This window comes from Pteropus alecto, unplaced genomic scaffold (genome assembly GCF_000325575.1).
Source record: "Pteropus alecto unplaced genomic scaffold, ASM32557v1 scaffold7, whole genome shotgun sequence".
Taxonomy (NCBI): domain Eukaryota; kingdom Metazoa; phylum Chordata; class Mammalia; order Chiroptera; family Pteropodidae; genus Pteropus; species Pteropus alecto.
The window spans coordinates 59631196-59658059 of NW_006494614.1; the positions used below are offsets into that span (position 1 = coordinate 59631196).

General features: G+C 45.3%; 1 protein-coding gene across 1 annotated transcript in view; it reads right to left on the minus strand.

The window, feature by feature from the left end:
• Window positions 1-26864, minus strand: part of COTL1 (coactosin like F-actin binding protein 1) — a 39126-nt gene that overhangs the window by 6445 nt on the left and 5817 nt on the right. The window contains exon 3 of the mRNA XM_006926724.3: window positions 8624-8781. Coding sequence (XP_006926786.1) covers window positions 8624-8781 — 158 coding nt within the window. The remainder of the gene's footprint in view (window positions 1-8623; window positions 8782-26864) is intronic.

Below are 26864 nucleotides of genomic sequence, written 5' to 3' on the forward strand. Positions count from 1 at the left end.
AGATGGGGCTGGATGACAGGTTCTATCAGCCCTTTTCTCAATGGGCATCCATAGATTTGTACCTAAGCCTCCGGAGCACATGGGACAAAGTTTCAACTTGGATGCCAGAATCTCAGGGGCAATGGAGAAAAATGGCACAGAAAAGTCAACTTTGGGATCAGTGTGGCTTTCAAAAGGAAGGTTGTGTGCAAGCTCAGGACCGTCCCAAACCCTTGCAAAAGAGTGTGGGGGTTAGAATCTCTCCTCCCACCTGTGAGAGATGGAGCAGCGGGTAGACGGAACACATGCTGGCCACAATAATGTGTCTTTTCCCCAAGTGGGTGAAGTTTAATTATAAACTAAAGACCTTGGCATGCTGAAGAAAAGCAGTTGGTCCACAGCAGCTAGAACATGAGCCAGATGAAAATGCACAGCAGCAAACCTGCTGGGCACTCAGCTGCCAACCCCTCCTGGGCACCCTACGCTTCCCTCCTACAACCATTCAACATGCTTCAAAGACCAAAGTTTTAAAAATCCTTCCAACAAGGTGTAATTTACTCAAAAAGAACAGGTTCCTATAATAGGCATGAGTCATCACAGAAAAGTGAAAAAACAAACAGATCAAAATGGTATGGTCTTATGTTTGACAGATTTGGGAACAAAGGTGCCTGCGTCACTATCACAGTGTGGAATGATGAGGTTCTATTTTACTAGGAAGAGAACAAAGGACAACAGAGAGACGTGGTCACATTTCACATGGGCACAGGGTAACAGATGGAGGGCAGGAGCGCATGGTGTCCTAAAGCATGTTGTGGGGAGGTTTGGGTCAAAACCAAATAGGGGCAGTCATCCATGTGCCTCGAATCCTGACGCCTACAGGGCCACCCACTTCTTTAGCATTTGGGGCACTGTCTGGAATCTGACCCCTGCTTTCCTAAACACAGACATTTACAGAAGCCCTGACTCCACTTTGCCTGATTTCTGACTATGGTTCCATCTACATCAGGGATGCCAAGAATGTGGGAATATACTCCACTCTCTATTCCTGTATCCATGGCAGACATCACAAACCAATCGTGCACTTTCCCCAGTGAGGTCAGACTTAACATCAGAATCCTTCTTAATTCAGAACTCCATCTAGCCCCTGCTATTGCTCAACTGACAAGCAGGATTAAATCCAGGTTTAGGTCTTCAAATTCTGCCTGGTCAAGGTTGTGCCTAGCAGTTCTTATGGCTTAGCCCCACCCACTTTGGGGAACTTTTCCCAAAGAAATAACTCAACATATATTTTTTGAAGTACAGCACATATACTCACAGTTGTTCATTGTGTTATCAGACTATTTTCACTTTTCAACAAAAGTTGAATAAATAAGTAAATAGTACCCACATTGAACACTTTGTGTACATCGGACATTATATACAGTTTCTTATTTAATTTTTTAATTTTTATAATTCCATGAGTTAGCTAATATCATCCCGACTTTTTAGAGGAAGAAGCTAATAGTCAGGGAAGTGAAATAACCAGCAGAAAGGGCGGGAAAATCTGAAAGACATAAGATATGAAGATACAGATGAAGAGCTATCTAGACTCAGTGCCCCGCGCTCTTCAGTTAAGACCCGAACACGGTCTAATGCAGTATCCCCACAGCATGGAAACGACACACTATTGACAAGGTCAGAGATTGCTACATGGGGCTTCGGGAGGCCAGTGGCTTGTGGCCGACCATGGCAAGGCCTGCTGGACAGAGCTCTTGGCTTGTGAAAGCGGCTTCCATTTATGTTCCAGGCTCAGGGTGTGGGGCATCTCCCTCTTTCTCCTAAGATCTAACCACTTAGTTAAAGGAACTCAGATGGAACACAGAGCTGGCTGCAGGGACCGATTGCCCACCCCACCATTAAATCCACCTCTGATCTCCCACCATCTGACGTCTGCTTCAATGCTCCCCTTGGCTTAAAGGCTCATCCCTCCAAGCCTCGATTTCCTCATCTGTATATTGGGGGTAGTAACAGCACATGGCCCATCATGAATAAGCATAGCCCTCCACACATGACACATGGCGTCACCCATTACAGGCTGCCAGAGAGCTCTGTATTTGCCATCAGGTGGTTTCTTTTAAATATATGACATGAGCAACAAAAAGTCCCGTTGCCTGAGCCCAGACCCAGGTGAAATGCACCAGCACAAAGGGCCCTTTCTGGTTCTGAGAAGAATAAAGGCCTTTCCATGAACCACAGGCTTGAAGAAGTATAAACACTCCCTGTCAAGACAAACAGCTGAAACCCTCAGGAGGGCAGTGAGGTGTCTACCGATGGTCCCCGAGTGCCAGGCGGCAACTGATGCTTTGCATAGGGGAGCAGCAGCCCATTTCAATCTCATTACATAGAGATGTGTGGGTTCTCCCAGCTGACCCAACCAGCACTCACTTCTGCTTTCTACTGAAGCAAAAGCAGAGCTTTTGGAAATTCTCATCCACCCCCACATCCCTCCCTGAGTGCAACTGGATCCCATGATTTAATTCAACCCAAAGGACAGTTATTGAATATTTACTAGCTTCTGTTCTAGAAATACATAAATAAAAACATACAATCTAGAGCATATGGGAAGAGATTCATTTCTTTCTTTCTTTTTTTTTTTTTTTTTTTTTTTAGAAGTTTTTTTTTTTTTTTTTTTTTTTTTTTTTTTTTTTTAGCATCTGTTACGTGCCCCATACATAATAAAGCAGCCATGGGCCCTACCCTCAAGATTACTTTCTAGGAGTACTTATTTGTAACTTGTGGAATTCGGAATATAGTAGAAGCACAGATAAAGGAGCAGTTAATTCTGATTGAGGCTGGTAGGAGAATGGGGTAAAGAATCAGGGGTTTGGAGGATGAGTAGGAGTTTACCAGTCACCGAAATGAAAAAACTCTTTTCGCATCCATTGCTTTTCTTCAATCCTTCCAACAGCTCTGTGAACATTTAATCCTCTTTTTCATAAGCGAGAACAAATTCTAGAGATAAAGCGACTTGTCCAAGGTTCTCAAGGAACATTTGACTGAGCTAGAATATCAACTTGAGTCTCACTCCTCCCAAACCCATGATCTTTTTCATTCAACACAGCAGCATTAAAAAAAAAAAAAAAAGCAACAAGCAACCATATTTAGTGTTCACTTTGAAAACAGGGGAGGGGGTGGTTCTACCATCAAGGAAAATTGGGAACCAGTAAGTCTAAAAATAAATGTAAAAGGTTTGTTTCCTGCAGAACTTCTCAGAGCCTTTCACGTGCCATGAAAATGCATACGGCCTGGGAACATTTTTCTTGGTGCTGGAGGATGTTGGGGAATGAGTCGTGGGGTGAGATAATCCAGTCCAGGCTCTGAGAGCACACAGTCTTGGCTCAGGGCAGAGCTCTACCACATCTGAGTGCTGGGACCTGGAGTAAGTTACTCAACCTCCCCAGGCCCCAGGTTCCTCATCTGTAAAACAGGAATAATGACAGAACTGTAAAGAATAAATGATTTCATAAGTGTAAAGTCCTTAAAAGTGTCAGGCACGAGGTAGGGGTAAATCAAACTATTGTTATTATTGATATTATTACCATACTGGTACACGAAAGCGACCCTCCCAGAAGAGTGTTGGTACATCTGGCCCTGGGCGGGTGGGGGGTGGTAAGAGGAGGTCCAGAATTTGAGCCCACCCTGCTCCTGAGGTTTAGAGACCAAGAGAATACACGCTAAGCTGATCGTTCCACACCAACACTGGAATATCTGTCCTTTCTGCCTCCACTGCTTCTTGCAGGAAATACTCTGCCATTCTCTGTTTCCAGTGCGGAAAGCTGAGATGTACTCTCTGCTTACTTGGCTCTATAGACATACACAGAATGTTAAAAAAATGAATAAAAAGATCATGTGAATAAAGCCGTCCTGCAAGGCAAGCATGATGCATCCCTGACTGAGGCTGGCTCCAAATCAAGACGGCCTAGCCCTGCACAGGCAGGGCTCTAACGGTGGCGACTGCATTGTCCCCGTAATCCCACAGAGACACCAGAACAATGGGATGGGTGCTTTGTCCTTTGCACCAGCCTGGCACTTCTGTGTGGCAGATGACAGCAGTGGAGAAGCAGCCATGCATGCACGCTGTCTGTTCGATGAATTCTCGGGACTCAAGTCTGGGTGTCCCCATCACCCAGCCTGACTCGTTTTGCCCTGTTTTTCCCCCTGCCACTGACATGGCTCAGCCTGGCTCTGAATACTGACTAAAGAGACCCAAAGTCAAACCTCTTGAATTTTAACTCCTCTGAACTCCAGCCCCAGACCTGCTGCTCACTAGCTTGTGGATTTGAAGCAAGTCTTATGACTGTTCTGGGCCTCAGTTTCCCCACATGCTGATGCCCTTATGCGGCAGGCCCCAGCTGAGGTATGGATTGTTTAAAGTCAGCACTGGCAAGTGTGGGTGATGCCAGGGCCTTGCTGTGTTGCTATGGCTGTGACTCTTATCCAAGCCATTTGCAAGACAAATCAATCGGGCAACATGGATCGATGAGATTCATGTCCCACACCCGTGGCTCAACATGTGGACCTACTATCTGCTAGGAAAATGATTCATAGCATAGAAAGCTGTGCATCACAGTGGGGTCTAAAGAGGAACGCTGGAAATAACTATAACCGCTCCTCTGGGCCTTCACCAGACATGGTTCTGAGCACTTTCCCTATATTTGCTCATTTAATCCCCATGACAACCCTAAGAAGCAGATACTATATTACCCCTGTTTTGGATCTCAGGAGACCGAGGCCCAGAGAGGGCCAGCAATGTGCCCAAGGCCACACAGTAAGTGGTGGAGCTGAAATCTGAACACACACCATCTGGTTCAGAAGGCTACACTCCAGACCATTGCACTGCCCTGTCTCTTGTCACACAAGGTAAAACAAGCCTCCTTTAAGGGTAAGATGCTGGCATAAACAAAGTACCCAATTTTAAAAAGTGAAAAAGTTTCAGAATGTGTCAAAACAGAGTATGACACAACAAATCAACTCACGTAACTCATTTCACAAACGGGGTAACTGAAGCCCAGGAAGGGAGAGTTGCCCACCATCGGGCAGGTAGTTAGTGGCATAAAGACCTTCTTTCTTGATTTCAGGGTCTCTACGTCAATTTACATTCTCTATGTTTCACACAAAGCCTAAGGATGTGGGTATGTACTTTTATTACAATAAAATCCAAGGGTGTATTAATAACCTTAAACTAAAAGTCAATCCACTTATTCTTCACATGGAAATCGTGGTAAAAGGCATCTGGGGAAGTGGCCCAGTCCCCAAAATATGGAATCCAGCATGTCCCATCTAAAAAGCCCCTTAGGGGACATCTGTTCTGAGTCTCCATTAAACAGAGGGAAAACTGGCACACTTGCCAGGATCAGCATGATTTTAGGGACTGTCAAAACACACCATTATGCCAGCAAAATTGACCCTTTGTAACTTAAATGGCTGTATTTGCAAACGTAGTATAAATGTGAGGTCTTATAATAGCTTCAGGTAATAAACTTTTATGCAGAAGTGGAAAATGCAAAAGAGAATGGTCAAAATATTACATTGCATCTGTAGTTTAAGATGCATCCCAGCTCCGGCCCCTCCTCTCATCCTATGAATACCTGTGCTTCTCATCTACCAGCATTTCTTTAACAACTGGATTAACGCTATAGCTGCCAATCATAAAGCCCTGCCTCTCTGCCCCACAGGATGTGCATGTGACCTAAGCTGGGTTAACAGGAGTCCTTAAGGGAATGACTGACACAGAAGGAGGGGGGCTCTCTTTCACCTGGGATCAAGATCCAGAAGAAGCAATATGTCTGGGCCATTTCTCCTATTGTACAGAGGCCACCTGAGGCCAAACCCGGAGAAAAGAGAGATGAAAGGAAGATACTCCTTCAGCTCTAGATCTAGCCACACCTAAAGCCAGCAACCCCTGTACTTCCCAGGTCAGAGAGCCAGACAATACCCCTTTCTACTGCAATGTCACTGAGCTTGCAAATGAAATTATAACTGATATTCCCAACTGAAGGTTCCCACCAAAAAATCCTATTTCCCCAAATCGCCCTCAGTTACTAGCCCACTTAACCAAACTAAGGAGAGTTCTAGATTTAAAAGAAACTCAACTGACTGCTAATGGGTACGAGGTTTCCTTTGGGGACGTTGAAAAAGTTCTGAAGCTAGACAATGGTGACGATTGCACAGCGCAGTGAATGTACTTAAGGCCACTGAATTGTACACTTTAAAATGACTAAAACGATCCATTTTAAGGTACTGTATTTTGCCAATATAATTTGCAAAATTCAAAAGACTGCCCTCATTGGACACATCCAGATGAGCATTCTCTGGCCACATCCAGACTGGCCAAGGAAGAGGACTAACTAAGTGTGAATGGCAACATTTGGCAGGAGACCTTGGCCATGGAATGTGCATTTTTTTGTATTTTCCGTTCTTCTGCCATAAAAGAGACCCCTTAAAGCTAGTTCACCATGAAAACCCAACAGTCTTGGAGAAAAATAGCCTGTAGGGTTAAGTAGGTGGCCCTCCAGAGCTCAGATTGTTAATCAGTAATGCTGATTAGGATGTGAAATAAGTGACACTTAAACATTTACTATGTCCCAGGCATAGTGCTAACCCTTTGGGAAGGTAATCTGACAAGCCATACTTTTTTTTTTTTTGGTTTCTTTTTTTTTAATTAATTAATTAATTTATTTATTTTATGGTGACATTGGTTAATGAAATCCAATAAGTTTCAGCTGTACATCTTATCAGTAAGGCATATATATATTTACACTGTGTGTTCACCTCCCATAGTTAGACTTCTTTCTGTCACCATAAATTTGACCCCTTTTATCCCGTCTACCTCCCCTCTCCTCCCTCCTCTCTCCCCTCTGGGAACCACTAGTCTATTGTCCATGTCCGTGAGTGCCATACCTTTTTAAAATGGTCATCACGCCTACGAATTCTGGAACCCCACCTCCTGAAAATGTATTCTAAAGAAACAATTCATCAGAAGAAAGGAGCCGCGTGCGTTAAAATGTTGGTTGAAACATTATTTATAAAAATAAAAACAGGAAGCAAGTCAAGAGGCCAGCAATAGGGGACATTTAGTACATTACGGTACACTTGAGAAATGGGACAGTCAGCCACTAGAAAACGTTCATTACAAAGACTCTGCAGCCATATAATTTATGAAATTATGTTAAGGAGGAAAAAAAGCCAACTAGAGCGTGATTTGAAGACTGATTGCATCAATGCAGAGGTGGGTGTGCTCGCCCACAGAGCTGGTAGGGAAGATGGAAAAACAGGAATGATAAGAACTTTCTGCTTTCTTATTATTTTTTAAGTAAAAGTTTTATGTTGGGGACAATTTTAGATCTACAGAAAAGTTGCGAGAAATAGTACCAAGAATCCCCATATACCTCGCACCTCATTTGCATAATTGTTAACATCTTGTGGTATGTTTGTCACACCTAAGAAGCCAACACTGGAACTATAACTAAACTCCATATTTCATTCTGATTCCAGCAGTTTTTCTGTTCCAGGATCCAATCCAGGATACCACACGGCATGTAGCCTATTTTTGTGAGTGCGTTTTTTGTTGTTTTTTTCTTTATAATTCAATGGCTTTGGGCATATGCATAGGTATGTACAATCTTCACCACAGTCAATTTTAGAATATTTTTATCAGCTGGAAAAGAAACCCCCTACCCATTAGCTACCACCTCCCTATCCCGGGTTTTGAAAAATCCTTTGGCAAAATGGAGAACCCTTTGGTAAGGAGAGAATTCTCTCCCTCACTTCTCTTCCCTTGGTTTTCCTTTCTGGAATTCAGATTTTCTTTTCTCAGCATGACCTCATGCCCTAGCTCAAATGAACCACCTTGGAAGTTTCCCATAGTGTCAATTTTCGTTATGTCTACAAAGGGGAAAAAAAAAACAAACTTCAAAATAGAGAGCTCTATAAATTAGAACTATGCAGGAGCTCAGCAACAAAACCAAAGGCATGCCCACCTTTCCCACTTTCCTTTCAGCCAAACAGGGATTTGAGACTAAGTCAGCCATGTCGAGTGCCCAGTTATCCAGTCTAGGAGTCTGTGCCATTGCTGATACAGCCTTTGTCATTCTATAGCCACCAAAATTCTCATAAAGCCCCCACTGGCCCCTGACATAAGGTTGACACTTATGCATTCAACAAGCGTTATCAAGCACCTGCTGTTTGCCAGTAACTGTGCAGAGAGGGCGTGCATGAATTCTCACACTGGGTGCTCACGGCCACCACTGGAAGTCAACCATGATCATCCATGACTCAAATAGGGGCCCTGACTTTAGTCATCTTTCCAGCCCCTTCTCCGTGAACCACCTGCCCCAATCTCAAAGGTAGACTCCCAGCTGCCACGCTTCTATTATGTGATGGTCAGAATCACAAACCCAGGTACCTGCCTTCTAGCCCACTTCCTGAAAACAATTTTGGTAGCATTTCACCAATAGCTGTGATGGTCCAGAGATGGAGCATGGCTTCCTGGAAGTCACAGCTAAGTCACAGGCCCAAGAGCCAAATCCAGCCCTCTCCATCCCTGCTGGATAGTGCCCATTTGTGGGTGTGACCCCCAGATCCTGAAAGAACACAGGCCAGTTACCTGCACGACTTCTTTCACCAGGGTCTTGTCCGTGCCAGTTTTGGCTCGCTGTAGCCCGCTGACATTCTCCCCGATCCACGTAATGAGGGCGAACTTTGACCTCTTGCTCATGGCGTCCCCAGTGGTGATACGTACGAAGGCAAACAATCGGATGTCATCTGTGGCCAACAGCAAAAAAAGGGCACAGGGCTCGGTTAAAACACCCCGAAATCATGTCCCCGAGAAGGTGCTCTGATCCATGAGTAGGCCTGGGGTGGCGCAGCAGGGCCCAACACTGACCTTGGCCAACATTCCTTCATTTGATCCTGACAATAGCACCCATTTCGCAGATGAGAAATAGAAGTTCAAAAGGGTCATGTGACACTCCCAAGGCCACGCAGGCAGGAAGAAGCCACACTGGGAATGTGAACCCAGACCTCTGTGGCTACTATGCCTAAAACCCTCCCATCTCTCATACGGTCTCAAGTTTTGGATCTTATCCCCAATCTTTGAGGCCTCACTAGGAATGGGAGAGCCACATGGTGGAGAGATGGAAATTCAGCTTGGGGAGGGATGAGATGAGGAGGAAACAAAGAAAGTGGCCCCTATTTTGGTCTGGGATACAGCTCTGGACCCACTGAATGTATCTAGCTTATGGCTTGACAATTAGGCCATTAAGAATTCGGAATATTCTTCCATTAGTGTGTTCCGATTGTTATATCTTATATGTTCATTTTTATTATAATGATTCTGGGAGCTATTTTGTTTCATTGATCTACATTTGTGGTTTTTTTCCTTATCACACTTTTCTCATTAGCGACCCTTTAGAATCTCTTCCACAGTCCACCACGCTAAGTTCCCTCCAACCTTTATTGCTCTGTGTTACTAAAATAATATGTGACATTCCTGAGTTTTTAGTGTCCTGTGTGTGTGTGTCCCACTAGGCTAGACTGGGGTCACTCTACCTCGGCACTCTGGACACTTGGGCCTGTCATTCTTTGTCGTGGGGCATTCCGTGAGCTGCGACGTGGAGCAGCACCCCTGGCCTCCACTCATGAGATGCCAGTATATGCCGTCCAGTTATGACAACCAAATATGTCTCCATACATTGTCCAATGTCCCCTGGGGGGCAGAACTGCCCCTTGCTGAGAATAAATTTCTAGATATAGTTTGTGTCCCTATTTAATCAGGACCCCCTTTGTGTTTTCCACCAAAATTCTGTGCTTTTCATTGAGAAAAATCACATATCCTTGCTCTGCTTAACTCCTAAATAGTTCTTACTTTAATTGCTCTTATCAGTGAGATCTCATCATAGTCCCCCACTGGTAAAGGTTAGCACATGGGGATGTCACTGGTTTGGGTTATTCATTCTGTACCTGTCGCTTTGCTACGCTCTGATGTTCTAAACGGCTTTTAGTTGCTGGCTTTAGAATTTCTCAGGACCCAATGACAGTGTAGAGCTGTGCTTCTCAATCATTCATGTGTATTCAGATCACTTGAGGGTTGTGCTAAAATGCAGATTATGATTTAACAGGTCTAAGATGGGGCCCTGGGGTCTGCATTTCTAACTGGCACTCAGGTAATAACTGATACATTTGAGATTTTGTTTTTTAAATCAAAGTCCCTTTCTTCTTAGAATCTTTCTAGATGCCTCCATGCTGAATCCCACATAATGTATAGGTTTACACCAAGACCACAAGCCCTGAGTGTAATGGAGTCTAGAGCCGATCTAGCTCACTGCTTGGTTAGTACCTCAAAGTCTGAGCACTGTCACGTGAGAAGTGGCACTGTCTAATAGGTAATCATCTGTCGCAGGGGAGCTAAGACACAGTTCTCAGCAGGCCACAGAGTCCTGATTCAAACTCTACAGACCAGGCTAGGGGACACTCTGCCAAATCCTTATGATCGTTCATACTGGCACAGCACCCCTCAGTTTATAAAACACACTTATGTTTTACTACCTCGTTTGGTCTTCATGACAATGCTGTATGGTAGGCTATGGCAGGAGGAAGGATTTGCCGCCATCACCTTCATCAACATCCAAACCACCATTTGATAGATGAGGCTCAGAAGTCATGTGACGTGCCCAAAGTGACACTAATGACAAAGCCAGGCCTGACAAAGGACCTAGATAGCTTGAGTGTCTCTGCCAACCTGGCCGTAGGAGTCTGGTGGGGAGCTGACCACAGGGGTCAGTGGGTAACAAGCGGTGGGGGACAAAGAAGAAAGGATGGTCTTCGGATACTTCACAGGCCAAATCGACAGGGCTTGGTGACCCACTGGCTATAGGAAATGAAGAAGGAATCCAGGGGATTCCCACATGGGGGAGAGGCAGAGATCTATCTTTTATTCCTCAAGGACTGTGACAGTCTGGGCCTCAGCTGCCTCGTCTACAAAATGAAGTGATTTTTTTTTTGTCCTTCCCACTTTTTTTTTATCACGGTAAGTCATATAAAATTTACCATTTTAACTATTTTAAAGCATAAAATTCAGTGACATTTAGCACATTCACAATATTGTGTGACCATCACCACCATCTCATTCCAGAACATTTGCATCACCCCCAAAAAAAACCCCGCACCCACTAGCAGTCACTCCTCACCCTCCCCTCCCCCAGCCATAAGCAACACTAATCTGCTTTCTGTCTCTGGATTTGCCTGTTCCGGACATTTCACACAGATGGAATCATACACTATGTGATCTTTTGTGTCTGACTTCTTTCACTCAGCATGTTTTCAGGATTCATTCACATTGTAGCATGCTCAGTATTTCATTCCTTTTATGGCTGAATAATATTCCATTGTATAGATATGCCACAATCTGTTCATCTAGTCATCTGTTGATGGACAGCTGGGATATTTCCAAATTGGGGTGAGTTTACACATCCTTCATTAGCTGATCATGAGGATTAAATATGAACACTGTGAAACCCGCCTGGCCGGCCACAGTAGACTTTTCTCCCTGAAGCTGTAGCCACAGGGCGGAGCTGCCAGGTGGGTAGTGAGCACAGGAAATGAGGCAGGTGGGGCTGAGGAACTGAAATTCACTCAGCCACACTTAACTGGTGCAGACGCGGCGTGGGGGTGAGTCGCCAAGCATTTCCCAGCATTCACAGCCATGTCTGAGAAGCCAGTGCACTGTTTTGAGTAGTGTTGTTGGAGGAAAAGGAGAACCTGCACCAAAGTGTTTAATTAATTAAACTGCAGCCTTGACCTGAGGGGAAGGCAAGGCCACACAGCAGACGCCAAGGCAATGCAAGCACAAAAAGGCAGTCTATGTCCCAGCAACCACTCCATTTCCGATTTCCACGTCCGTCAGCCCGGACATGTGGGTTCTGTGACTGCATTTGGATCCCAACCATCCCACCACCGGCCAAAGCCTTCATGTGGGAAAGTTGCAAGCCATGTGTCCCAAGTACCAGCCCAGGACCTGGCACGAGATAAACGCACAATAAGTAAGTCACACACCCCCCACACACCCACAAGGATACAGGGAACCTAGCCTTTATGGACCTTCCAGAACCGCAGGACAATGACATTTCAATTATCATAGCGGGCAAGGCTGTTTTCCTGGGTGGCTGTTTTCCTGGGTGGCTGTTTGGTGTTTATCTGACAATAGTTTGCCAATAAAATTGCTGATGTTTTTGAAAATCCAAGAGTCACATATGCTTACAAATGTTTGCTGCTCAAGATTTGGCCCAACATTGAAAAGTCAGCTAAATCTGAAATGAAAAACCTGCTGGTCTGAGCAACATTTTCGTAGCTGCCCACACAGACCTGAAGTCTCTCTCTCCCCCGCTAACCCTGAAGGAGGCTGTAAGGCTAATTTGACCTTAAACTGATCTGTACAGGAGGAAGTTCTAGTTCTTAGTCGCTCTTTGGGCTGCCTTCCTGCTTCTGGACAACTGGGCAGACTAAACACAAACACGCAGCCACGGCACAGCCTCAGAAGTGAAAAATATTACATCCCCTCATTCATCTCCTGCTGACATCACTCTAGCACACAGGAAAATGTGTGAAAATGTGTGAAAAACTGAAAGGCATAGCTACACTTCGTCATATATGTACATAGTATGCGTGTGCATGTGTGTATGGGATATGTGTGCATACACACGTGTGTGTGTGCTAAGATGGCAAATCTGGCTGGGAGACAGTTGTCATCACCCTCATGGTGCCGCTCAGTCCCCGATGGGGCGAATGATACATCTTTTCAGACTGAGGTTTAGGAGTTGAGGGTACAGCTCTGGATGACCCTATTGGGAGAAGGTGGGCCCAGATATTTGCACCAGAAGACACCCCGAGCTCCCTCTGTCAGAGGCCTCAGCACAACTGTCTACAACTGCAGGTCCCTGCGCTGTTAACCCTCAATCTTCTGCTCTAGGGCATCCAGGTTGAGTCCAAGTTCTGGAATCCATTAGAAACTCACCCCACTTTATACCAGCTCTGTGACCTCAACTAGAGTCCTGAATGTCTCTAAGCCTCAGTTTCCTCATCTGCAAAATGGGTTGTGAAGATTAAATGAAAAAAAAATGAGACATGAAGAGCTTGGCTGATGGGGGTGGTTGCTATTTTTCTATCCCCACCTCGCAGTGAAACTGCCCTCAGAGGTGTGTCACAGCCTCCTAACTGCCAAACCCAGAGGAGAGACTCCCAGCCACAACCTTTCTCACTGGCCTTCTGTAGCCACCAAACTCACTACTCGGGGTTTCAAAGCTGGGCACTCCTGGACACACAGTCATTTAGTCGCTCATTCCATGAGTGTTCCTTGAGGGCCTACTATGTGCCAAGCCCAATATTAAGCTCTGGAGGGTACAGATAAGACCAACGAGGGTCCTGAAGATAAAAGAGATCAATGTTTATTGAACACTTACGATGTCTAGACACCTTTCTAAGCGCTTACACGAATTTGCACATTTCTTCATCCCAACCTTTCTGTGAGGTCAGCACTGCTCGCAGTCCCATGTTACAGATGAAGACACTGAGGTTTAGAGAGGTGAAGTGATAAGGAGCCAGACAACTCTTGCCCTGCCCACTGAAGAACTGGCTAAGCCTAAATCAGCAGTTCTCAAACCAGCAACATCAGCATCCCCCAGGCACACATTAGAATATAAATCCAGGGCCTGGAAACAGTTTGAATAAGCCCCCAGGGGGATTCTGATGCCCCCAAACCCTGAGAACCACCACTGAATTATGGAAAGAGATGAGAAAAGGAAATGATGAGGTTTTTAGCATAGAGAACCCACTCCACGCCTGGCAGGGAAAGGGGATGAGTAAAAAGTCTCATGGGCAGAAAAGCTGAAGTGGCCAAAAGTTCAACCCCACTGCATTCTTTCTCACCTGCACCCCTTTTAAGGAAGTGAGCATATAAAGAAGCTTCCTGTGTGGCCTGGCTTCTCAACATTATAATTTACAGAATTAGAGGTGTCTAAGTTTGGTTCCTAAGTATCTCACCATCAAAGACCTGTCTCCATCAAAGACCTCTCACCATCAGGACCGTCTCCCCAGAGACTCTCCCTCCACCCAAATCCCACAGCCCAAGAAAGAGCAGAGCCATATTTAAAAAAGAGCTACTGAACCATGACACTGGGTATCAGGGAGTTCTCTCTGTTACTCCTAGATCATTTATTTGACATAAGCCATCATTAACAAGGATTCCCAAATGCATCACAAAATCCCACAGAGGCCCATCTCATGGAAGACGTCAACCAATGACAAAGCAAGGTCAGGAGCCCTGTCCTCGAGGACCATCCACCTCACTGTGTGCTGACTTCTGGCCAGTGCCATGAGCTCAAAGCCCAGGCTGACTGCATGTCAGGTGTCCCCAATTTGAGGTTGTGGAAATCCTCCCCTTCCTGCCCCATGAGAGTCTTGTTCATGAAAAGATGGAGTTTTATTAACCCTTACACAGAGTTAATAAAACTCCACTCTCAAAAAACTTCACCCCTTGGTTAGTCGCGAAGCCTCATCACAGGAAATGATGGGTTATCGGCATGAAAAAGCTCCTGGACCAGCCAATCCCACTAGCCCGAAGGACTCCTCAGGACCTAGAAACCCTAAGCAGGGCCCACCTGGTTCAGTTCTCCCTTCAAGGTTCCTTGCCTTCGTTTACTAAGTTAACACACAGCATCAAGTCATCACAAGTAAAATTCTGGGACCCTGCCTGGCACAGAGTAAGAGCTCGCGAACACTGGCCGTCACTGTTATCACCTCTGCAGTCTCTTCCTCCCTCTGGCTCTCCTCTAACCCGCTCCGGGACCCTGCATTTCCCTTCTTTCTTTCCTGCCTTAGCACCCCCTCATCTGAGCCCTTTTCTCTCCTCTCTTCCCTCCTCCCACACTCTCCATTTAGGACCAGAAGGAAGGGAAAGATTTAGGAAGAGAGACGAGGAAGGCGGGAGGACCAGGGAGGTGACGCTAAACAGTTAGTTACAGCAAGAGGATAAGGGAGGACACAATGACAGGAGGAAACAAACGGGCATGGGAAGAGGGGTGAGGAAAAAAAGGGGAGAGTTAGACTTCTCTGGAATTGCCAAGGCCACCAGGATGAGCTGCTCTAGTATTTTCCCAAAAACTACAAATGGCATAATCTGCAGCAATCTCAAGAACTTACCCTGCCTCCCTCACCCAGACTTGACATCTTCCAAGGCTAAGGGAATCCCCGAGGGGCAGATTCTGCCCCATCTCGCCTAATAGTCTCACCAGGGTGACGCCAGCGCAGAATCCACATCGATTGAGGGCCCGTGCTTTCTCCCAAAAGGGACCTAGTCTTCCCCTCTACCTGCCCCAAAGCCAGCCCTGGCTGGAGAGGAGACTGAGGATCTACGATAGGCCAAGCAGTGTACAAATTTCTCATACCTTTGCAAATGCTTTGAATGGTTTTTTTTCCCACTAAACAGAACACATATTAGGTACAGAATAATAAAAAGTACAAATAAGCAAAAATAAGGGTCTCTCCACCTAAGTAACCCCTGTACATGTTTTCATGCACATCCTTTTGATCTTTGAAACTACTTTCATACCCATTGAGTTTCTGTTATATCCCACAGTGCCAGATACATAATAGGTACCCAGTAAATATCTGGTAGCCAACAGAAAAAAAGACTGAGAGAGAGAGAACTAATCATTTCATAATTTCCATCCAACACTGAACCTCAGAGCAAGACAAGGAAAGGGGGAAGGAGAACATGGAGGAAATTGCCCCAGAGTGCTACTAGATTACAGCTCACTCTAAAGCCGACCTTACCTTATATAGACGCTCTAAGAAGTTATGCAAACAAAGTTCAGTAAGAAGAAAACAACCCACACACCGAAAAGCTGAGCTGTCAGCTTCCGCTGAGTGAGCTCCCTGGAGTGGGTATGAAATATAATGGGAAAGAATTCTAACATCCTGCCGCCCAGGGCAAGGCAACAGCTGGATGGATAGTAGCCACAGCAGCGCTTGCTTCAGACAGGCTGCTGCTGATGCGGGGGAGCCCGGGCAGGGACAGGACTATAGGATGAGGACTTGGGAAGCATGTCCTCTCTCGGACACAGGAGGCACAAGAGGGTGTGTTGGGTGACTCCCCACCCCACAGGGAACTAAGGCCTGAGACTGAAAGGAATGGGGTTTGTCCCTAGAAAGGAGAGGTTTCATTATTGAAAAGCCCCATATCACTTGTTCTCTCTTTTTCAAAGTGACTTTCACATTGTTTGTCCTGATTGGTAAAACGAACAACAAAGAACCCACTCAAAAATTTTTTTAGAAAATATTACATTAAATGCAGAATGACCCAGCTTTCCCAGTTTTAGAGAACACCAGAAAATAGAGTACAGGATAGCCAGAGGAAAAGAAAGATGATTGCTTCAGTAGGAACCCTCAGGGAATGGGCTGATCTGGATACCCAAATTATGAGGATAGCTCATGGTCTTCCCCCAATGACAAAGCAACCAGAACTTTTTTAAAATGATGACTTTTACTTCCTTAAATGGAAGTCAGTGTATTATAGCAAACCCCACCTTCTGACTTAAGAGATCAGTGGCTGTAACAGCCCCAAAGGCTCTGAGTACTTTATTACAGCATCTACAACGAGACACTCCAGGGACACTGAGGAAGTCAGGGTCTGATTGCTTGAGCACTAAATGCTCCTGGTGCGCACTGTGCTGCATTCTTGTATCTGCTTTTTGTAGCTTTTCTGTTTTTCCATTGCTGTCGGCTAGTCATTTGACAAACACTTATTAACAGAACAGTCTGTGATCCAGGGACTTTGCTGAATAAGTCCCTACCCTCAAAAAAATACACAATCTAGCCTGGCAAACAAAACAAAGTATGCGAACACAATGCAGTACCACAGCAATGAGAGTTATCACAGGATGAATAGGAACATCAAAGAAAGAAGAAATTTAACTCTGCCTGGGGGGAGGTGTTGATCAGGGCAGGCTTCATAGAAGAGATGATGTTTGATATAGGTCTTGAAGGATGACTTAGAGTTCATCCAGCTAACAGGGTAAGGCCAAAGGGGGCTCTTATCAACAACTTCATGAATAGACTCTAACAGAATTCCAGAAGAAAGCAATAGTTTCTGTGGGCAAGTTCAAAATGCTTGCCTCCCCCTACCCTTCTTTCTATTCCTGACTTGCCAGAGGCTAGAGGAACATATAATTAGCATATTATTACTGTGTGTGAAACAACAATTCAAAGGCTCAAAATGACTTTTCTGAGGGGCTCCTCTAGCTTACTCACCCCTACTCCAGGAGGGCAGGAATCTTGTTCCCTACAATATCTCAAGTGCCCACAATGGTGCCTGACACACTGGTCATGCTCGATAACTGTTTCTTGATTAAATGAAGAGCATTTGCTTCATCTTATGTAGCTACTTTTCAGTCCCTAACTCTCGGCCTCATTCAGTTCAGTGGGAGATGCCATTTTATAAAAGTAAAACCAATCTCCTTCCTGAATTTTAAAGGTATAGCTGCCACCCACAGACAGCGGGAATGACTAGACCAGCAGCGATGATCAGATGTGGACAGACAGATAACAAATGACTGGTCTGGACAAATTTGCCCTTTAAAAAAAAAGCATGAGGAAAGGGCAGACCAACAACATGACATTGCTAGAATTAGCCACGCTTGTGTCATGAATGTGGGGGTTCTTCTCTACCTTTCATGCTCACATCACCGGGAACGGTACCTAGAAGAACAAAGTAAACTCTAACCCTCAGCAGCCTTAGAGAACCAAGTAACCTGGATTCACATGCCGGCTCTGCCTCTTCCTGCTGTGTGACAATGGCCCAATAGCTTTCCCTCTCCGATCTCCAGTTCTCTGGGCTGGAGAATGGCTTTTCCATCTCTGGCTCAGAGTCCCTGCGTGGTGGGGACAGACACACAGAAGGCTTTCCATCCCTATGGCTATTAATGACATTCCCAGCCCTTGAGTTTGCCCATACATTTACAGATGACTCATTTTACTCTTCTATTGATTCGTGTATTTATTAACCCACATGAATATCCAAGACAGAACCCCTACTTATCTTTAAGTACTCATTTCTGATGCAAAGGATTAAGGCAATAAAACATATCCTTGGCACCAGCTCCATGCAGGCTGGATCGGAAAGATGAAACCACGGCCAAGGGTACGACGCTGTGTCTGAATGTCAATTCTCATCAGCAGTGGTTGACAGTGTAAAGCCCTCACAACTGGGCCTGAGACTGAACAGCTGGTAGAAACCGGAAGAAAATGATGATAAGGACAATGGTTACTATTATGGAGTAAATGGAGGCAGCGGGAAAATGAGAACACACGCGAACAAGACCAGGTGAGCGTGTGGGGTGAGGGGGCCGGTGGGGCTGGAGAGTCACCGTGGGGAAAGGCAGGTCTGAATGGAGGAAAAAGTGGCAGAACTAAAAATGCTGACCTGGGAAATAGCCATGAAAAGGACCAGGCGAAACTCTAGAAGGTCATAGAACAAAAGTAGTAGGAATAAAATGCATGCCGCTCAGTAAAATCCAGAGTCCTCAGCATGGCCTGCAAGGCCGGCCACGCTCTGGGCCCTGCCCACCTCCGCTCCCCACCTCCCGCACGCTTGCTGCCGCGGCCTACGTGGTTTCTGTCCTGCTTATTCTTTCTCTTCTTTACATTTTAACAACTGAGATGTCATTTATATACCATCAAATTCACCTTTTAAGTGTCCAATTCATTGGTTTTGTATATGCGCAGGTTGGCTTCCAGAACATTTCATCACCCCAAAAAGAAACCTCATACTCATTAGCTGTCACTTGTCATCGCCTGTCCCTACCCTTCATCTGCTTTCTATCTCCATGGATTTGCCTGTTCTAAAAACTTCAAATAAATGAAATTATACAATATGTGGCCTTTGGTGTCTGGCTTCTTTCACCGAGCATAATGTTTTCAAGGTTCAGCCACGTCGTAGCGTGCGTCAGGGGTTCATCCCTTTATACAGCTAAATTCATTGTCGTCGATAGATAATATTTTGTTGGTTGACAGACATCTGGGTGGTTTCCACTTTTTGGCTATCATGAATAATGCTGCTGTGGGCATATTCGAGTACAGGTTCTGGTATGGACACGTGACTTCCTTTCTCTTGAGTAGATACTAAGGAGTGGAATTGCTAAGCTTAACTGTTCCAGGAACCGCCAAACTGTTTTCTACAGCGGCTGCACCATTTTCCTTCCCCACCAGCAGTGCGTGAGGGTTCCGATTCTCTGCATCCTCACCACCTGCTATTACAGCCTGCTAGTGAGTACGGTGTGATATCTCACTGGGGATTGATTGGCATCTCCCTAATGACTCATATTGTTGACCGTCTTTTCATGTGTTTATTGGCCACTTGTTGACCTTCTTTGGAGAAATATCCATTCAAATCCCTTTTCAATTGGGTGGTTCTCTTGTTACCGTGGAGTTGTAAGAGCTCTTTATATATTCTGGACACCAGGCCATTATCAGATTTGAGGGCCTTCCCTTTTGCTGGACACACTTCCTCATTCAGATGGCCACACATTCAGGTCTCTTCTCATTCAGGGCTCTCCTCGGTGTCACTCCTCTTTAAGTCTCCTCAGACCACCCTGGCTAATGGTGGCTTTCCTGCAGTCTGTAGCCCATTGCTTCGTTTTATTTTCTGTATGGCACTCATCTTGTTTTGAAGTGACTTCACTTGCTAGCTTGTCTATTGTCTGTCCCTGCACTCCCAACAGAAAGTAAACTCTGTGACTTAGAGCACTCCACTTCTCCAGGATCCAAAGTGCCTGGCACACAGTTAAGTCCTCATTTTAAATTTATTATTGAATTAATGAGTAACTACAAATCACCAAAGAAGAAAGTTACTTCCCTGGAATCAGACACATGGCAGTAGGTTTTGCCAAATCAGGAACAGAGCAAGCGGCATCCAGTTCAGGGCTGCAAGAGCTACCAGAGTGAACACAGGCCCTCCTCTGTCGGGCAGGGAGCCAGAGGGGATGGGACACCCTGGGCTCACACAGGGGCTGTCCAGAGCCTGGCTCTTCTCACTCTTCCCCAGAAGTCCCAGCATGACCCATAGGGGCCCAGGTCCTGTCTGAGGCAGCAGCTTTCTTCATTTGCAAACCATGAACAATACACTCCATTCTGTAGTCAGGGTAGAATGATAGCCAAAAAAGGGGGAGAAAACTACTTCCGGGTCAGATCAGATGACCTCTAAGGGATATCCTTTCAGACAAAAGAAGCAATGTCAGAATTTTACCCTGGGAAGGATAGAGGCATTTGAATTGTAGAATGTTGCTCCCCAGAGACCATCACAGGTTTTCCACTTCAACAAAAGTGGAAAAATTACCTCTGAGCTAAGTATTCCCACAAATATAACACCAGCCAGAGGCACGGGCATTAGGGACTACCCTTAGCAGTCAAGAAAAGAGCTTGTAGAAAGTTGTGAGGAGAATAGATCCTAAGAGTTCTCGTTGCAAGAGAAATTATTTTTCTTTTCTTTTATTGCATCTATTTCAGAGGAGGGATGTTATCTGAACCTATTATGGTAATCATTTCACAATATATGTAAATCAAACCATCATGCTGTACATCTTAAACTTATATAGTCATGCACGTCCATTATTGCTCAATAAAAAATGAGAAGAGAAAACAGCTTGCCTGTGGTCCTCCCTCCTTGTTTCAAAGGAATTTCAGTTGCAAGTATCAGGAAGCAGTGGGGAGTCAGGAGTAGCAGCCAGGAGCACAGCCACCAGGTTAGGAACACAGCTCAACCACCCTCTGTGCAACCCTGGGCCAGTGCCTTCATGTCTCTGAGCTTCATCTATCAAATGGGAACGACAGGGCCCACCACACTGGGTCATGGTGCAGATTAAATGACCGTAGCTGACAAAACAGTAGTCCCTAAAGATGCCCGTGTCCTAATCTGCAAAACCTGTGACTATGTGACCTAGCAAAGGGGACTCTGCAGCTGCGATTAAGTTAAGGCTCTCAACATGGGGAGGTGATCCTAAATGATCCAGATGGGCCCAGTGTCATCACAAGCATCCTCGCATGGGGAAGAGGGAGGCAGGAGAATCGGAACCAAAGAGATGGCATTGCTGGCCTGGAAGATGAAGGGACAGGCCGTGAGCAAAGGGATGCGGGCAGCCTCTCGAAGCGGAAAAAGGCAAGGAAATGGATTCTCCCCTCAAGCTTCCAGAAGAAAACGGCCCTGCTGACACCTTGATTTTAAGCCCAGTGAAACTAATTTTGAACTTCTGGGCTCCCAAACTATATAAAATGATTAAATTATGTTGCTTTAAGCCACTAAGTTTGTGAAAATTTGTTGTAGGAGCCATAGGAAACTCATACAATGACTCAGCACAATGCCTGGCACAGTAAAGGTTCAGTGCTCGCCATTATTTTTTAAAGTATTATTATTCTTTGTTTTTGGCAAAGAAGCTTCCACAAATGCATAGAAGATAAAACGAGTGCATGAGAAAAAATAAGATAGATGACCATAAACTAGGTCCAGAACTAAAACAAGATCAAAAGCAGGTTAATTTCGAAATGCACTGATGAAATAAAGCACAAAATGCTGAGGTAACAGCCCTGCCTTCAGTCACAGGCCTCTGGGGACCTGCCCCTGCTGAGGCCGCTGAGCTGAATGTAAAAAGCCAAAAGCATAGCATAAAATTAAATGGATAAGGAATGTAGGCATGCAGGGACTCCGAGCAGGAGACCCGGGCTACAGGCCAGTTGAGGCAGGGGCAACAGCCTGGGGGCCTGCAGATCCTCGCACAGATCACAGATCACTGTTATGTTGGCAGAGGGGCCAGCAGGCCTTCCAGGGTTGAGCTCAGTTCTCAAACATCTCAGAAGAATGTCGTTCATTCATCTATTCAGGTGATGATGGTAGGACAAAGACCCAAAACAGACCAGGATTCTGCCCCGCCAGGAGCTGCGATTCTAGCAGGAGAGTCAGATGACAAACGGATGCACATGCTCATGTGGCTATAACCTGGGAAACTGGTTAAGTCCTACAATCATGACTTTGCCCACACAAGGAAGTGACACACCCACTAGGAAAAAAGAGATTGGGACTAGCTAACCATGAAGGATGGAGATTCTCCACTGAGGATACTGCCGCCAGAGTGACAAAGCCCCTCTTTCCAGGGCCTTGCTGTGGAATTGAAGAAACAGACAATCATTGCACAATGTTGTGGCATCATAAAGGCAAGGAACGCATCTGAGCCCAGGGAATATGCATTTACACTGGGCCTGGACAGATATATACGAGTCCTCCAGGAAAGCAAAATGGATGAGGACAGAGCACGAAGACTGTCCACGAGTCTTAAGGAAGGGGGAGGGCAGAGCAGCACAGTGCAAGGGGAAAGCTGGGAGCTTCAGACACAGATCTGGGTTCAAAGTTCAGTTTTTCCACTTATTGTACCATCTCAAGTGAGCGACTTTTGACTCTCCAAGGAAACCATAAGTAAAATGGAGATAATTCCTACTTACAGTTGCCACTGTACTCACTCCAGCCAGATCCCTCACAGATGAGAAAAATTAGATGAGTTAATACATGCAAAGCACCTACACAGTGCCTGGCATTTGGGCATCCACGAGGTCAGAATCTTATGTGTTGAGGATATGCATGGCAGGGTGGGTAGCTGGTGAGCATCTGCTGGAAAAATTTCCTGAGGTATAACTGAAATCAACCTCCGGAAGAAGATGCAGCCAAGTGATTGAAAAAAGAGGCTGACAACCTCAGAATTAAATCAAAGAGTTTATTAAGGGAACTTATGGATAACTTGGGCAGCAGCAAGATGGCAGATCTCCGCACCCAAAAGGGGATGGGGGCCTAATATTTATACATATTATACATATAGCCTCCAGGAACACAGGTGGCTTGAAGTCCAGTGGCATGGACTTGTTAAGAGCTGCACATTCCAAAGCCCACCCATCCTGGGATGACCTAGAAGTCACTGAGAGCGACTTGCTTCTTAAGATGGTGTTGGTCACACCAAGTACTTGAGACCATTTTGCCTAATAGCACCCTGTCATAAAGGGCATCCATGTAATCTCTAAACATTTGGACCTTATGGCAAAAAACACAAAAGGTTCTTAAGGGGAGAGAGGTTGATGCAATCTGATGTGAAGTTTAGAAAGCCACCTCTGGCCTGGACTGCAAGTTCACTGGAGTCGGGGAAAGGGCCCAACTCAGCTTTCGGCAACTTGGCACACAGTAGGTGTTCACCAAATGTCCTGGAGAAGGAAATACCATAATCAAAGGTGGGGCCCTAGGAAACACCCACACTTATGGGGCAGGAAGAGAAAAGAGAACCAAGAGAAGGAAGTGAGAACAAGAGATGAGAGACATAGAGGGAGAACTAAGGAACCATTGCAAGGCAGAAGCAGAGGGAAGGGTATATTTTCAGTAAGTAGAGGTCACTGACAAATGCTTCAGGGAGGTCAAGTGGAGTAAAGACAAAGAAATGGTCACCAGATTTGGCAGCCAGAATAACCAAAGACCTATGCATGGGATTCCATGCTCTGGGTGTGGGGGGACACCAGAATGTAATGAGGTGAAGAAAGGAGGGGGGACACCAGAATGTAATGAGGGGAGCAGGTAGACATAATATCTACACGATCCATAAGCAACACTTTCAAAAAGTTTACATTAACTCCTAAGGATTTTCAAGGGGCAAAAACTCAATTCAATTCAACTAGTTGAACACTAGTTGAACAAAGGACACTCTACTTACCAGGAAGACGAACATCTAGCAACCTTCCCCATGCGAGATGTGGCCACAAACTCAAAAGCAAGCACAAATATCACCTATAGACAATCTGAAAAAGAGCTGTCACAAAACCCATGAGCTTATGACACAAGCCATGCGATGCAGCTCAGGACCTCCCAGCAATAGGTATGTGAGAAAAGGATATTGAGACTGAATGTTGCAGAAAACTATGAAGGCAGTGGCTCAATCGCCCTTTAGGGTGCCACTTAAAAATCATAACCCAACATTGTTTCTTAAACAAAGCCAGTGCTCAACCAATGTTTATTGAGTGTATAACTGACACACTGTTTAGCACTTCACAATGTCCAAAGCACTGATTTAAAGCTTCCTTTTGACTTCATATCCTTTTAGACCCATTAGACAATTTCTCTCCTTCCCTTCTCACTCAAATTTCTGAAATCCATGTGTATGTACAACTGTGGCGGGGTGGGAGCGGGGGACCCAAGGCAGAACAGCATGATACATAGTCTGCCAATTGTACATGTGTTGTACTGCTACACACACAGGGCCATAGACAGCAAGTGTATTTGTCTCTTGCATTCCATCACCCTTCTTTGGTTATGGCAAAGATTCTCAACTTGACCACAAACTCTAGTTAGACTCTTGACCACAAACTCTAGTCAGAGCTCTTTCTCAACTAGTTCTCAACTTGTGGATTTGTGTGTTCATCTCTCCATTATCTGATTTTAGCAACAATCCTGCTAAGTCAGTTTAGCCAGAATCCCCCATACTCCATATCTGATCACCCTTGAAATATGAGCATGTTCCTCATCCTCCACCATCCTCCTGGGGTGATGTATGAGCACCCTAGCCTGCCTTCAGCAAGAATATTGTTAGGTTGGTTTGGCCAGAATCCCCCTTACCCCTGATGCTTCCTCTTGGTAATTTTCCATCCACTCACCCTCAACCTGCTCTGTGACTATAAATTCCCACTTTGGCTTATTGTACTCAGAGTTGAAACCAATTTTTCTTCCCTACTTTGCAATGGTCTCTATACTTATCACAACAGTCTCCTGAATAAAGTCTGTTTTACCATTCTTTAACAAATGTCAGAATAAATAATTTTTTCTTTAACAGTAAACACGCCCCCATCTTCCTTAGGAACGAACCCACTGCCACTCTCAGTACCTGGTCAGGCTGACCCCATCCTAGAGGGGCATCGCTCAAGCCTATGTTAATGTACTTTGTCATTCTTCTTGAGATAGAATAGACAAGAGGAGGGAGCTATGAGAGGATGCATGGTTAAGTATGGCCTCTTTCAATCCCTTTCTTAAACATCTATGCCAAGTGTTCGAGCAAACTCTTCCAACATAACTTTCATGATGAGGGGGTCTCACTACCTCCAGTGACAGCCCATTCTAACTTGAGGACAGTTCTTCCTCATGTGGACCCAAAATCTATCCCTGAAACTTCTACTGTTTGGTGCTCTTCTATTACAGGGAGTTGGGATGGGGGTAGCAACACTGAAGAAGTTCACATCTTCCACATAACAGCCACTCGAACATCTGAGGACAACACTCATGTCCCCCTGAGGTGCCACTCCTCCAGGTTAAATATGCCCAATTTCCTTATCAGTTCTCACATGAGAGGTTTTGAATTCCTTGCCCAACCTGGATTCTCCTCTATTATCCTGTTCACAGCTGCCTACCCTAGGGAAATGATTGGAAAAAAAAACCCAAACAAACAAACAAAAAAAACTCACTCAAGCTGGCTTAAGAAAAAATTTCAATTGGCTCAAAACAATTCAAATGGCTGGATCCAAGAATTTAAGCCATGTCATCTGGTCACCGCTCTCTATCTTTGGCTCTGTTCCTGAGTTCTCAGACAGCTTTCTCTCCAAACGGTAGATGGGTCCTATAAGCTCCAAGCCTTCATTATGCTTACAGGTCTTAAACCCAGAGAAAGATAAAGGGATTCTTTCCCAACAACTCCATCCAAAGTCTCAGAGATGAATCTGATTGGCTTGACTTCAGTTTCCTGGGCCCAACCCTCAACCAATCAGTTAACAGAGAAGATGACCTACTCTGATTGGCCAGGTCTGGGTCAAGAGCCCTCCCAGTGAGAAGGGGAAGAATCACCCATGCTGGAACTACATTGGCTGAGCAGGATTATTATAAAATAGGAGGAAGGAGACATTCTCCCAAAGGATGGAATGCTGGACAGACAAAAACGTTGGAAACCACATCTCTCTGTGAGTAGTTTTTGAGCTGAACACTCCAGGCTCACCAGAGCATCATGGGAATATCATCTGCACCCAGACTATCATCCAGCCAACATCACAGGGCATCTACCCCAAATCAAGCTTCATGTTGACACTGCCCTCCATGAATGTACCTTTTCTGGTAACCAACCCACACATCAAGTTTATTACAACCTCTCCACTAATATGCAACACCTAAGAAGGTGCTACATTAACAATAGCCACATTTATTGAGCCCTGACCCTATACTAGGCACTGCCCTACAAGCTTTATATGTGTCATGTCAGTTTATCTTCACAACCTGGGCATTACGTGTAACCATTATCACCAACTTACAGATGAGGAAACAGAGAATCTGGGAGACTTGCCCACGGTCACACAGCACACCAGGGTGTCTCAGTAGAGCAAGACACCCTGGCTCTACCATCGATACTCATAACTGACTGGCTCTAAAATCAGCACCAATAAAAAACTAGATTCATTCCCAGATGCCTGGATTCTTTCCAAAATAAAACCACTTACAACAGAGTACCTTGGGGTCCATCAATAAAGGAATGGTTAAACAATGTTACATTTATATGAGAGAACATTATGTAGCCACTTTAAAGGTTGGGCAATGACAATAAAACATCAGCTTCATGAGGACACGGGCCTTCCCTGCTTCTGTGTTTATCTTCAGTGCCTAGTACAGTATCCTGCAGAGTAGCCAACTCATGTCCATTGAAGGAAGAAAGGAAGGAAGGAAAGAAGGAGGGAAGGAAAGAAGGAGGGAAGGAAGGAAGGAAGGAAGGAAGGAAGGAAGGAAGGAAGGAAGGAAGGAAGGAAAG